The 14,685-nt window shown below is 39.3% G+C and overlaps 1 protein-coding gene across 27 annotated transcripts in view; it reads right to left on the bottom strand.

Annotated features, from left to right (window-relative positions):
- DMD (dystrophin) overlaps positions 1-14,685 on the bottom strand; it is a 2,044,659-nt gene that overhangs the window by 94,873 nt on the left and 1,935,101 nt on the right. For 23 of the 27 annotated variants that reach the window (XM_044996713.1, XM_044997415.1, XM_045002732.1 and 20 more), the window contains one exon: positions 3,346-3,407. In XM_044996713.1, the coding sequence (XP_044852648.1) occupies positions 3,346-3,407 (62 nt within the window). Of the gene's footprint in view, positions 1-3,345; positions 3,408-10,659; positions 11,113-14,685 lie in introns of those variants that run through there. The other 4 variants (XM_045002627.1, XM_045002702.1, XM_045002547.1 and 1 more) reach the window with 3 other exon arrangements.

The raw sequence follows: 14,685 nt of genomic DNA, 5'->3' as shown, positions 1-14,685 counted from the left end.
AATAAGAAAAACACTACAGTGGAAAGCACTTTTTAAAAACAGTTCAAAAGGAAAAACTTTATTATAAAGAACAACCAATAAGAAAAATATGTTAAAATCCAAAACAAATGTTAGTTATCACTACACATTCTATTGCTTCAGGGCATCAGCCTGAGGGGTCTAGGAAGAAACTTCCCCTAAAGACAGATTATTACATAATTGCATACTTTGGCCTTCTTTTGCCTTCCTCTGAAGCAGCCACTGTTAGAGACAGGATATTTGACTAGATGGACCAGTGGTCTGATACTTTATGACAATAGCATGTTCTTCTGTTAGTGTGAAATAATTATCTTATTAAATCTAAACTTAAGGTTGCTTGATTTATCTTTATTTTCATAAAACACCAAAAACCTGATCAGAACAGAAAATCTTCAGCCATACTAGAAAAATGCTATGGGAAATTATTTTTGGTACTTGGAATTCAATTCATGGACCAAAGTTCAATTCAGTAATTTCCAGGTGTGTGAACTGGATGAACTGGAGCTGGTGGAGGGTGATGGTGGTAATGACACAGAAACTCACTCCCCATTTTACCTAGAAGTCTGCTGTGACTGCAGGGCAAAAAGGAGTAGGAGGAAAGCTAGCTTCCCCTCAGGTGTGGTGTTGTACTTTTTATTTTCTTTAGTCACTGGAAAAAAATAAGCTCTCAGTAATATGTAAGGATGTAAATTACACAAAGAGGATTGCCTCACAAGTTATGATGTACTAGAAGCAATGGAAAAATGTGCTGACTTTATAGAAAGGCACCCCATCTGTCAATATTTTGGATGTACAAAGAGTTACATAATTCAGAAAGATTGTTCCCTGCAGGCTAGTGGCAGGAATTTGAAAAATGGAAAGGAAGATTCTGACATAGATGATGGGCTTGGCCTTGCATATTGCATTTCATGTACCTGGCTTGTGAAACCATACCCGTTACTGTACTTCTACAAAGCCAGATAATCTGCAACATGACAACTAAAGCTCTCAGTAAAACTCCTTCATATGAACAAGAAACAAATTTAGAATCGGATGTGGGGGAATAATAGGAACTAACAAGTGTACAATGCAAAATCTGCTTTAATAATATCTTTTCACATAAAATATTACTGAAGTCTGCAAAAGACTTCAAACATCACATTATTACCAGTTTTGACCTGAGGCAAAGCAGAACACTAAAAACACATTAAGGGTTCTGCTCAAGAGTAAATGGGTTATGCTACTATTGTGCAATTTATATGAGAGTTAGGCTGGGCTGATTATACCCAATTCCAAAACAAAAGTCTGCAGGTTACTCAGCAGCATTGTTGTCAGAGTCTGACTCTATATGGTGATGCACAAAGGAACACCTCATCCTCCCCTTGTTCCCACATGCCAACACCCAGTTTGCAAAAATGCATGCTACACATTCTCAGCTAAAATCTATGGCCCAGATCCACAAACGTAGTTAGGCTACTAACTTGCATTGATTTCAAAATGTATTTAGGCTCCAAAATAGATTTATGGACCTCGGTGTATGTAGGTACCAGTAATCACCATTTTTATCCCATCCCAAAGAGAAATAAAAACGTTGGCCAAGAAGAAAACTGCCATTTCAGACATACCTCAAATGTCTTCCTCTCTCTCACACACTCTTCTTGAATATAGTTCTTTAAAAAGAAAAAATGGCTACTGTAGGAAAAATCTTCTTGAATAAAATGGAAGTGAAAAGAAGATCAGTCTAAATGGTTTCCCCCTTGATACCATAAGAAGTAAAAAATTCCTTGAACACTTGATATTCAGGTAACATTCACAGTGATGGGAAAATTGTATTAGATACTGATTTGATCCTTGAACTGACCTCAAACAGAATTTTTCTCACTTGTTTTCCTGTACCCATTCACTTGTTTTTCAACAGAAACTTACTTCAACTGCAGTAAATACCATGAGAAATATCACGGTATTTTGGACCTGACCAGCAACAACATCAAAAATTCCATGTGATTTCCAGATTAAAGAAGTCTGGATAGTTCCCATATGGTTCTGATATACCCAAAATACCGTAGAGAGCCATCCATCAGTAAATGGTATTTGCATCTCAGATACAACATTAGGAACTAACATGGGAAACCATTCACTTTTACAATGGAAATATAAAGGAGGCAAATGAATGCATTAAGTTATAGCTATATGGCCAGAGCAGTGGTTCCCAAACTTGTTCCGCCGCTTGTGCAGGGAAAGCCCCTAGTGGGCCGGGCTGGTTTGTGTACCTGCTGCGTCCGCAGGTTCAGCCGATCGTGGCTCCAGCAACTCCCATTGGCCTGGAGCAGCGAACCACGGCCACTGGGAGCCGCTATCGGCCAAACCTGCGGACACAGCAGGTACACAAACCGGCCCAGCCCGCCAGGGGCTTTCCCTACACAAGTGGCGGAACAAGTATGGGAACCACTGGGCCAGAGAATACTTGTTCGGCTTTTGCCCTCAGTTAGCCTTAATTTATACATTATCCCTCTTTTGACATTCACGGCTCTATTTTTACATTATTTGCAAATTATAAAATGCTGCGTGTTGTAAAATAATAAAGTGTCTAGATTATTACACCTCACTTCATTCCTGTGTTCTTTACTAGTGATTTATTTGTACAAGGGGAGACATATTAATTTTTTAAAAAAAGAAAAATAATTTATTTTTGACTGTGACCTCTATTGTACATGAGCAGTGGCAATTAAAACCAGAAGAAAGCTCAAAGTTGCAACCAATGTGGGCTGACAGTGGGGTATGGATAAGTGCATTACATCACATAGCTGTGCACCTGTTAATAACATCCAAGACTGCTTAAAAAAAACGCTGAAGTCATAATAGGCAACTATTTTGTATGCTCACGATGATATCATGACAGCTACCAGGCGTTCCAAGTATTGAAAACACTGTGAAAAGAATGTAGTGGTAACACAGACTGGCAAATGGTTTCCATTGGCTTCCAACCAGCAAGAAGTCAAAATTAACAGCAACTTGGCTTGATTTTAATTTAGCCTTTTTAAAAATAGATGAGGTGGTATAAGAGCTTGGGTTTATTTATTTATTTATTTATTTGCCTCAGAATTTCTAGGCAAACAATCTGCAAGAGGTACCTGAATTACAAATAAACTCAACATAATATTTAATTTAAAGTTAATTATTTTCTTTATATTCCTCTGAAAGAAAATCTTATCTTGATCCCATCTTGGCCTGGAATATGTCTCACCTTCACTCAACTTCAATTTCTGAATAGCCCACAGGGGAATATCCCTGGAAATCATTGTTCTTAACAATTAGTTTAATTACATGAAATTAGTAGATCTCTCTTACCTAAAGACTGGTACAGCTCAGTCATTTTAGGATGATCCCAGCAGGTCGTTTGTGTCTCATGGCTAAAACATAAAATATGAAGGTTTTAGAATGAAATATGTACGGTAGAGCTTTCCCTAAGACAGACATTTCTCTTTGCAGATCTTTCCTTAAAATAGATTTCCATATTTAGTAGGTGTACAATTCAATGATTAAATGTTTATTCACAGAGCAGAAGATGTGTGTATATCATGGCAATGATGTTGGAGTTTTTCCCAGCCAAAAATCACAAAAATTCATAGTTTTTTTTTATGATAGGTGGGTTTTCGGCCATCGGTTTTGGAGCTAAATTTCTATCTCCTACTACCATATTACATAACGAGCAGTGCAGCATCTAAACCTCGACGATGTATAGAATGCCACAATGTCTTCTTTGGGGATTAGAGCAGGAAGTGTGACTGATGGTCAATATGTCTATTTGTAACACTAGGTATGAATTTGGCCCATTATATTTAGTGATGGGCTCAAGATGCAATATATACATCTAAACTATAGACAATCCCGAAACTATAGGGGTTCAGTGGTTTGGGTTCCATTTCTAATTAGACTAGATTAATTTATAAAATGGACTTTATTTTAAATACAGTGACCCTATTCTCCTCCATATAGAATGACAAAAATATTTAATGAACAGTTTTTCAATGAAACGTATGAAGGATTTGACCTGCTCTATTTTAAGTGTTCACTATTCAATTAGGTGGGTGAGATGTTAGCTACAAATGCTGTCCTACATTCCACTTCAAATGGTTGTACCAAAAACCCATGTTAAATTCTATTGAATCAGCAGCCGCTTAAACTGCTTCTAAGCCCAATGTGTTCTATCCCAAACATTGATTTTTTTTTCTTTCCTGTTGTTGTTGCTGCAGTTTCTGTTTCTTTGAACTCAAGCTGGAATTCCATCTCCTGCCCTAGGTCCATCGCAAATTTCAAGAGGCATTGCCGTCGGGAAGCACAAAAACAACTAAAAAGGGATTTTGAACGCCTGCAGAATACACAGTATGACCAGAATGCAAATTGGACATTCTCTGCACTGAATCAAGCAGCCTAGTTTTATAACAGAGTGGGATGCCAACAAACATGTATCATGAGAGAAAACCACCAAACTAAAGTGTGAGTTAGTGAGTGCAACAATGATTCATGCCTCCTGAGGTTATATATTTTATGATTTTTTAAATTGGAAGATACTAAAATATGTGATCATATATAACATTATGATAGAAGTCTGAGATTGAAAAGTAATTTGTTTCTTCTCCTGCCAGTAGAGGACTGGTCACGTAGTCTCTAGATATATTAAAGAGAGGCTGCAAGAAAGTGAAAGGAAAAGTTTTGAAAACTTGTGAGAGCCAAACTGTGACTAGGGGTATGTCTACACAACCCGCCGGATCGGCGGGTAGTGATCGATCTATTGGGGATTGATTTATCGTGTCTAGTGTAGATGCGATAAAATCGATCCCCGATAGCTCTGCCGTCAAGTCCGGAACTCCACCATGGCGAGAGGTGGAAGCGGAGTCGACGGGGGAGTGTTAGCGGTCGACTCACCACCGTCCTCATGGCCAGGTAAATCGATCTAAGATACTCGTAGCTGAAGTTGGGTATCTTAGGTCGACTCCCCCCACCCCCCAGTGTAGACCTAGCCTAGCTCTTTCACAGGAAGGCTGATCACAACTGCAGTCCCTACATTTGAGGAGCAAGGGGACTGCTCCTCTGTCTGCAGATTGGCACAAAAAGTATGGGGATAAGGGCAGGACCTGATCCAGTGCTCTGTGAAGTCAGTGCAGAGGCTCCCATCAATATCAATGGACTTAGAAGCAAAGCTTTGGAGAAGGCTGCTCCTTCCTGTTTACCAATTTGTGCTCTCTAGCACAATCTAATGTAAGAAGGGGCAAAATCTGTACTGAGACTCTTGTGAAACAATTAGAATGACATACCTTCTATTTGGTCTAGCTTCCTACTTAAAAGAGAGGTTGGTTAGTTGGCACAAGTGAACCTTTTACTGACTGAACTCTACATTCAACATTCTTTGACATGCTTCTTGTTTGTAATGATTTCCAAGCTTTGCAGTGAAGTCACAGCAAAGACCAATGCTGAGGGATCACAGACTATTACAACAGAAAACACTAAGGCATAGAATGCACCAGAAGGATACAAGATTTTAAAGAAAACTATTCCTGATTGACCTCAGTATCTCTCTTCCCTTTATAATGGTAGAGACTGCATACCGTGAAAGAGGGAGAAGGAGATGGGAACACCTCAAAGGTCTTGCATTGCTCACTGACACCACAGCAGAGAGCAACAGTTGATGGCTGCAAATACACAGGCTGAATTGAGATTGATTGTGGGCTTTTTTTTTTTAAAAAAAAAGCATAAAATAGGAAACCCAGAATAAAAGTTGAAGAAAATCTACGGATCGGTCTCAGACTCATCTGATGTCCTGTATTCCCTACCATGTGTGACAGAGATAGGAAACATGGGGTGATAATACAGCATTAGCTGCTTACAGTGAACTTGGATACAGCTAAACTGCATTTGCAAAGAAAATGAATAAAAGTTTAAAAATATTTTAGAGAATCAATATTTTAATTGCACTTTTGGTTGTAAAAAGCCTCATCTTACTAGGAAGTAGTTCTGGGGAGGAAAAAAGCCTCGGTGTAAAAGAACTCCATTGAGAAACTACATGACTCTGGACTTTGGTAAATGGATACAGAACTAGGTTAAGTGACCAGAAGTTGTTACATCTGATGGCTGTTCAACATCAACATAACATTCTTTTGCCCGCAACTGGTAACCTGTTGTGAATTCTTAGCACAGAAGTCAAGAATCACATAGGGATGTCTCCTCCAGACCAGAGTTGAGACATATATGTGGGGCAGTGTGAAGAATTTCTCTCTACTGCTGACCACTCTTCTTGTAACCAGAAATCCCTATTATATAAACAGCAATCATTCTTTCATGTCTCTTCATTTTCTACAATGCCATCTTCCATGTGGCGTTCGGGTGTTTGAGTAGTGAGTGTGCCATTGATCAGTATGTCAAATCACATAGAAATACTAGGAGAAAGTTCACCCACTGATTGCATCAGAGCTGTATTTCTCTTTCAAAATAAACTACCTAATTTTCCAAGTGAAATGAGTTTGGTTGTCTCAGACTGCTCTGTGAATACAACAGAGCACTTTAGGCTCCAGTGCTGTCAACCTAACACGATTCACAAGCACTGGTTTTATGCATTTTTGATAAACACTGCATGGTCATCTATACATGCATAGAAGTGCAGAAGGGCACAGCCTCTATTAGAAATTGATTTACTCCATTTATCCACAAGTAAACTACGCAAAGCTGAAATCTGCAGGGCAAATGAACCCCCTCGTCTATTTGGCCTTTCATTGACCTCATGAAGGAAATACCCCTTTCTATGAGGATGAATGTCAAGTCAGTATCCATGGAAGCTCATTTCTTTGCCTTCTCTTAAGCAATGATTATCCACTGGGCTGAATGCTGTGTATCAGGTTTTTATTATATCCACAGGCAATTCAGCTGAGACTATCAAACTCATATCTTACAAGACAATGAGAGCTGGACTCTAGAACTGGAGGTATCCCTCTCACTCTTGCATGAAAGTCAGTGTTTTAAGGAAACTCTGTGTTCCAACTCTGTAAAGGTTGAGTGCCTGTGAAGAATAAGGGCAGATTTTGCTAGTACTTTACATGCAGAACACAAGAAGGCTGCAGCTTTTTCATTCTAACTAAAAAGTGTTGCCTCTTCCTGAACATTTTCAGCACAGAAAGTTATCAACAATTCCAAACACATGTACAGCTCAAGGAAAGGTTAGATTCCATTGAGACTATCCTTCATAAGCCTCTTTGCCATTTTCAAAGGCCACTTAATTGTAAGCTTTGGGGTTGGCTGGAGGAGGGGGTGTGTATGTGTGTATTGTGAACACCATCTCAAGTGAAATGCCAGCTCAGCAATTCTAGGCTGTCTCAAAGACACTTGGGAACACTACCATCGTTAACAGATCTGCTGAAAAATGTTTGCCATATTTCCTAACTAGACCCTATAAAGTCAGAGAAACATTACAAGTTCATGCCTCTCTAGCTTATCAAGATGCAAAAGGGGAAAGAAAAATGAAGATAGGCCTGGAAGAACAACAGATGATAGCAGTGCGATGAACTAAAATACATAGATAGTTCAGTGGGATAAAAGCACCATCTTTGTACATATGTTGCGACATTAAATCAGTGGTTCTCAAACTATTGTACTGGTGACACCTTTCATATAGCAAGCCTCGGAGTGCAACTCCCCTTATAAATTAAAAACACTTGTTTATATATTTAACACCATTATAAATGCAGGAGGCAAAGAGGGGTTTGGGGTGGAGGCTGACTGCTCATGACCCCCCTTCCCCATGTAATAACCTCCCGACCCCGTTTGAGAACCCATGTATTAAATGAATTTGGTAGTCTCAACTCAGTCAGGGGGTGATGATAGAGGATTAAGCACTTTTTTTTTTTAAATTAAGGAGTAGCACAACACTGGGATAGCAAAGATTTTTCTGAATAGGATTCAGGTGCAAAAAACACTTTGCCATCCTATATCTGCATATAACCAACACAACTTCTCTATCATTGCCAAGAGTACAAAGATGAACCCCTGATTATTGTCAGAAGATATGACAAAATAGCACGATAAAAACTTTAACTGATGTGATGAATGATAAACTAAAGTATCAGTTCTCTATTAAAATATGCCCAGTTTGAGTAAAAATAAATGTCTCTGTCCCCTTTTCAGCTTGCATTATCTTTGAAAAACACTGGCAGCAAAAGGGGTAGAAAAAATTCTCCTTCATAAATCATCTTTAAACCTTTTAAAGTTGTTCTTGATTTTATTCATTCTGCCAGTTTTAAATTTCAAAGATTTGGTCTCCCATGTTTATTTATTGCTAAGGTTCACAGCAGAGAATTTGAATAGGGAACTGCACCCCACTCTCTAAACTGTTACATTCCTCTTAATTTGTGACTACATTAAAGCAAATTCCACCAGTTCCTCTACTTCAAAATGCACTATGAAGGGTTGGGGGAGGAGTGTGTGTGAGTGAGAGAGGGGGGGGGGCAAATTCTGTCAGGTGGCAATAAAGAAACAGCAACACATATTAGCTAATAATTAGAAAGTAAGTTATTTTATAGTGTGCTGCACTACAATACAATTTATATTGCCTTTCACCTTTTTGGTTTCAAGTAGAGTGCAAGGTTCTTACAACAACTTTATGGCTGCTGTCAAAAAGCCAGATAAATATGACAGAGTTGGGTTTTTTCTTCTGTAAAACTAACATTAAACCTTTAAAAATGCAACTTTAACTACTTGTTCTTTATTTAAAGAAGAGACACTATTGGCCACTCAAAATAAGACTACCTTACAATCAGTGTCACTTATTGCTTAAAACATTGTGAACCTTTTTATATCTTTCATTACTTCCCAGGGAGGAAACTAATCACTGTGAAAAGACTAAAACAGTGCTGTAAAAAGGCAGAATTCTCTTGTGATTTGCAAAGGATTACTGTTTATCTTCAACTATAAATCTGGAGTCCACGGATCCACACAGTGATGATTTCTCTTTAATCCTGGGATCAATGTCTTAAAAAAAAAATCATCTTGGCTTTTGCCAGCATTATCAGAATACTGAAGAGAGGCACAAATATATATTAAAAGTTTCTGCTAATATTGAAACTGAGCAGTAAGATGGGGGCACATATCAACTGCTTAGTATTTTATAGTAACTATTTTTTCTCTCTTTAGATGTTCAGCATTTTATTTTGTGCACTGTGTCATGGGCAAAGATTACTATTCAGTTGTTAAAGCTGGTGAGCCAACCCCTCCAGCTGTTACTTGTCCATTGATCTATTTGCTTTTCAAAGCTTATCCCCTCCACTTCTGCCAAAGCAATTTCACTGCAGGGTCTTGTTGAATCCAGGATCAAACAATGATGACTACAACCAATTCCTTAGTGATAGAAGGTCTTTGACCTTCTATATAACTATGTTTCTTGTTTCCTCAGCTCAGTACTCCATAGGCATGTGCCTCTAAACCAGTTCTCAGACAAATTTAAGCTTGCAATGAGAGCTGGAAAAGTGACTATATCCCAGGAAAGGGCAGGTTTTGCAGTAACACACTTCCAAAGAGAGCCTCATATACTAACTACATCAGAGACAAATTATGTGTTTCACACACACAGTATACAAAAAAAAAATACATATACAATATAAACCAGAGTAAAAACTATTACACTGAAACATTATTTCCAAACTTACATTAACCTAGAACTACCACTCACCTAGATGTCCATATTTTAAACATTTCCATGGAAGTTCATTAATGAACCAAGTTATAAAATGCACTGTATGCAGATTGTTTAAATTGGGCTGTAAGAAAGCTAGGCAGGTATAACAGCACAGTATAGTACTCCATTTAGCTGTAAAACACTAACAACAAGAAAAAGAAACGATACAAACTGTCATCCCGCTTTGGCTTCCCCCAGATCGTTTGATCATATTTCTGGCACATCCCTGATTTCCTGGCTTGGCTTTACCGTTTTACTGCTGGGGGTTCCCCCGACCTTTTAGTATTATGTAGCTATGAGTTAAATATCTTGCATGTTCCAACTAGACCTATTTATCCTGAAACTGAGGGCACCTAAATGAGAAAATGCAGTGAATCAAATGTCAGTTCAAATTCCCAGAAGAAATCAGGCAGAAAGTTGACCTTTCCTATGCTGAACGAAAGGTAGAAGAGCTTCCCTCTGCAATCCTTAAACAAGGTTTTTTAACAACATTACCCCTCTGTTCTACACACACCTCTACGCTGCAGGGTTAAAGGCACGTCAATGAGCAAAGCTTCAGATCTTTAACATTTTTTTAGTGCAAAACGACCGGGATGGCTGCGGCGAGGAGACTACGGAGCTACTAGCCCCCTGAAAATCAAAATCCTTAACCGACACCCTCCACGCGTGCCTGCCACAGCCGGAACTCGCCCATCAGGGGAACTCCACCGCCGGAGGGGAAAGAGTTAATCCTGCCATTCGCCACAACTACAAGCACCTGCCGCGGGAACGGGAGGAACAGCCGGGACGGAGGCTGTCGCTTGCGGGCTCCCCCGGTGCAAAATCCCTGCCCAAGTTTCCTTCCCCTTTGCGGGGCTCGGCTCTCCCCCACGCAGCGCGGCCACAAGTGCAGGAGCGCAAGCCAAGGCAGGGGGAGGGCGGGAGCAGAGCTGCGCTGAACTCACCCTTTGAGTTGTTCCCTCATCGCTCGACGACTCGGAGAGACTGGGGGGGACGGAGCGGAGTCCTGGGCTCAGCCGGGCTACCCCACACGAAAGCAGCGGCGAACAGCACTGCGGTGGAACCAGCATTACCGGGCTAAGGGCATCAGGGGGAGGGAAGGCTGCAGGCTAGACAGGGTGGAGCCTCCAGCCTCTGCTCCGCCCTCCACCTATTGAACCTGCTAGTGCTAAGTGAAAGGGCTCAAAGAAAGGGAACAGTTTGGGATGAAAGAGGAGGGAAATATTTAAGGTAGAACCTAGGAATGTGACCTGGCGGGTGCAGCGTGAGTCCCTAAAACTGTCTGAACTGGAGAGTTTCTTCAGTTTAAAGAACTGATCTCAGTACAAATTAATCTAAACTCATTAGTTATTTCTTTTGCAGTTCAAGATTTCGGTACTGGTGGTGGGACAGGAGCATGACATTCAGGAGGAATCCAAACTCTTAAACCCTGCACCTGAAAAGCAGCTGTGTCCTGACACAGGAAGGGAAAAAGTTCTCCCAATTTTAATTGCCAGTCGTTGTCTTTAAAGCGATTAGTTATGTTGGCTGACTTTTAAGTAAGCCTTTATGCCCTTTTGTTTTTAAGGGGACAAGGCTCAGGAAATTGAAGAGCTGTAAAAGCTTCATGCAGCTAGGTCTTTTTAAGATAGAGGCGTTGTTAAGGGACAAAACAGTCCCAAATCCAAAGCACCACCATAGTTGGTTTTTTATTAAAAAAAGATATCATACCTCTGTGATTTGATTAAAGGAAATTAGCAGAGTCAGATTTGTAAAAATATTTAGGTGCCTACAGATGCAGATAAGTTAGTACCTACATACCTTTGAAAATTGGGCCCAGAGATCAACACCTTAGAAACAGGATCGTTAAAGTATAGCAGGTGAGTCTAATTCAACCCACTGCCAATTTAATCTTTGGATTAGAACAGGGATCGGCAACCTTTGGCATGTGGCCCATCAGGGTAAGCTCCTTGGCGGGCCGGGCCAGTTTGTTTACTGGCCGCGTCTGCAGGTTCTGCCGATTGTGGTTCCCAGCACATTCCTCGGCCTGCGCCACTTCCAGCAGCCCCCATTGGCCTGGAGAGGCAAACCGTGGCCAGTGAGAGCTGTGATCAGCCGAACCTGTGGATGCGACAGGTAAATAAACTGGCCCAGCCCACCAGGGGGCTTACCCTGGTGGGCCGCGTGCCAAAGGTTGCTGATCCCCGGATTAGAGCATAGGTGCTGGAACTGCTGCCCCGCTCCCTGGCTTGAAGTGGTTTCCATCATATACAGGGTTTATAGGTTGGTTCAATGGCTTTCAGCAGCACCGCTGTAAAAATTGTTCCAGCACCATGGATCAGAAGTTCAGCGAAATGCTCCATCTTGATTCACTGGAGGCCACTGCAATCTGTTCCCTTTTTTGCTTTTGCAAATGAAGTGCATCTCACAAGCTCCTGGAAGATTCCCAGTTGTGCAAAATTTGGATTCCCCTGCTTTCACTAGGGAAAGTATATTTAGTATTTTATCATATCTGCAATTACATTTTAAAGTATATGAACATAAACATTTTCAAGTATATGTAGTACTTTATCATTGATTTATAACTACTGTCATGTGGATAAACCAGCTTCAAAGACTATAATAAAGACACAAAGACCAGGTACTTAGGAAATCATCTCTGGCAGCTTACTTGGGAATACCTATAATACCTATGGGGAAAGGCAGAGGTCTCTTGTCATTCTCTTCTATGTCTCCTTTTTTACATCTATATTTAAATTATTATCTCAAGCTTGAACTCAGATGTTTCCTCGGAACTTTATGAAGTGCTTAGAAGTCTTTACATTCTCCAACCCTACTAGTAAGGTGCTTAAGATGCAACACCTTGGAACAGTAAGGGATTTTTTTAAAACACTGGATCTTTAACATTTGGAAGATAATGGTATGTAAAATTTGAAATGGGCCTTAGCATAGCTTTTGTGTTGCAGGTGCCATTCCTACCATTTAGAGTTCTAATTACTTTATTGGTGGGTGCAAGGAGGTAGTTAGACCTCTAAACTCCAGCCACAATGGAATCTTTTTTTAACATGCAATCTTTTAATTTTTGTTTTTATACACGTCACAAGCATTTCAAATCATGGGAGGTGAGAGTCTCTTCTCACACTAGTTTTACACCGGTTTAACTCTATTTACTATTATGGAGTTATTTTTTACTTGTAGTGGTGTGGTACTGAGTGGAGAATCAAGCCCTGGGATTCTCGTGATTATGTAGTTTTTAGACCTTCAAAGACTATGCACGTTTGGTGTCCTCACACAAAGAGGATGTCTTCTAAATCAGTCAAAGAGCCCCTATTTCACATGGAGAGCAGGACACATTTCTACAGGCAAGGAGAATTCATCTCACCCACAGCTCCACGTATATTCCAGTGACATCAGCACAGTTGCTCAGATGTAAATAAGCACATCATTTGGTGTTTCCAGATGATTACTTCATTTTAAATCTCAGGATACTTAATGTTTGCTTTAAGGATTCAATTCCTGGAGTTATTTAATTTAAAAAAAATGTCTAGCCCATGTGATCTTGGAGAAACTCTTGAAAATATGAACCTTAAAGTCTCAAACACCAGAGTGCTAATACAGGACCAAAACTTACTATTTTTAAATCTCATGATGTTTAAGACATTGTCATGATTTTTGAGCACTTACAATTAGCAATACTGCCACATTGTGTGCTTTGGTAAATAGGATGGAGAATTTAATTATCTATGCAGACATAAATTGCCACAGATATCTTGATCCAAAGCCCACTGAAGGCCTATTGACTTTAGTGGGCTTTGAATTAGGCCAAAAGATGTATTAGATATATTAAATCAGAGGTGAATGAGGTGGAACAAAGAAATATACTAAATCAAGCATACAGACAACAATCCCACCCTCTCCCATCTTTATGTGGGTTTTAGGGAGATCTCTCTCTCATATTTCAACCTATTATAAACACAATTTCTTTTAAAAAAGTGAAGTTTAGCATCTTCTTTGAGATAAACTTAATTAAATGCACAGAGCAGTTGCCTGTTTAATTCAAAAGAATTCAGAGTACCTTTAGCCTGAAGCCTACAGTTCTACATAAAAAGTAAACAATACCTTCCTTTGTGAAAAAGTATGTGGCACTGATAGAGTTGGTACAGTCTTTCCATTTTTACTATTTAGTGTCTCTTCAGCTCTCTGGTCCACCTTAATAGCAGCTTGATGCTGCCATTTATCACATTTTGTCTTCCTTTCCCATACCAGAGTGCCAAGTAATCGGAATTTAAAAACTACTCTGAAATTCTGATACTTTGCACAATCTTCTTTCTGTTTCAGTTACAAATAAAGCATTGTATTCAATTAGACTCTCAGCAGGTGAAAACCCCAATTAGTGAATCCATTCTGTTGGCTTTTTTTGTACCTTACACCCACACACCACACTGTTTTTTTTTAATAACATTAAAGGGGAGTTCTGATTCATTTCTCAATTCAGAAGCAAATTAACCCTGTGATCCCCCACCAATCAAACTATTACCCTCTGAATAACAAGTGAAAAACATGAAGGTTGAAAGATTAAGGTCTATTGACTATATAATTTGACTGCCGAAAAGAAATCCATGTATGTGTTTTTGATTGATTTCTGCAAATCCATAAAAGTTTTTAGCTATTCTGATCTTCCTAAAAATTAATTTTTCTTTTCACTGAAAATGAGCAATGCCAATACAATCCCAAACTGGTAAATGCACTGTCCTCTGGATGAAGAAATTTTTTAAAAGTTATACTCATGTTGGGGTAATTAATTATAAAAAGATTATATTTAATTTGTAGTTAAGACAATTACTATTGGCCTTTTTCAAGTGAAGAAAATCTGTATTTTAAATTTATTTTGTAAATGTCATTTATTTGTCAAAGGAAATTCTTCTCCATGTAGTGAATGAGATATATATTTTTTATTTCAGTCTGAGGAGAATTCTAATTATTTTCCCATA

Source organism: Mauremys mutica, chromosome 1 (assembly GCF_020497125.1).
Source record: "Mauremys mutica isolate MM-2020 ecotype Southern chromosome 1, ASM2049712v1, whole genome shotgun sequence".
Classification (NCBI taxonomy): Eukaryota; Metazoa; Chordata; order Testudines; family Geoemydidae; genus Mauremys; species Mauremys mutica.
Note: the sequence above shows the minus strand (reverse complement) of the source record. Positions and strands in the feature narration are given on the sequence as shown.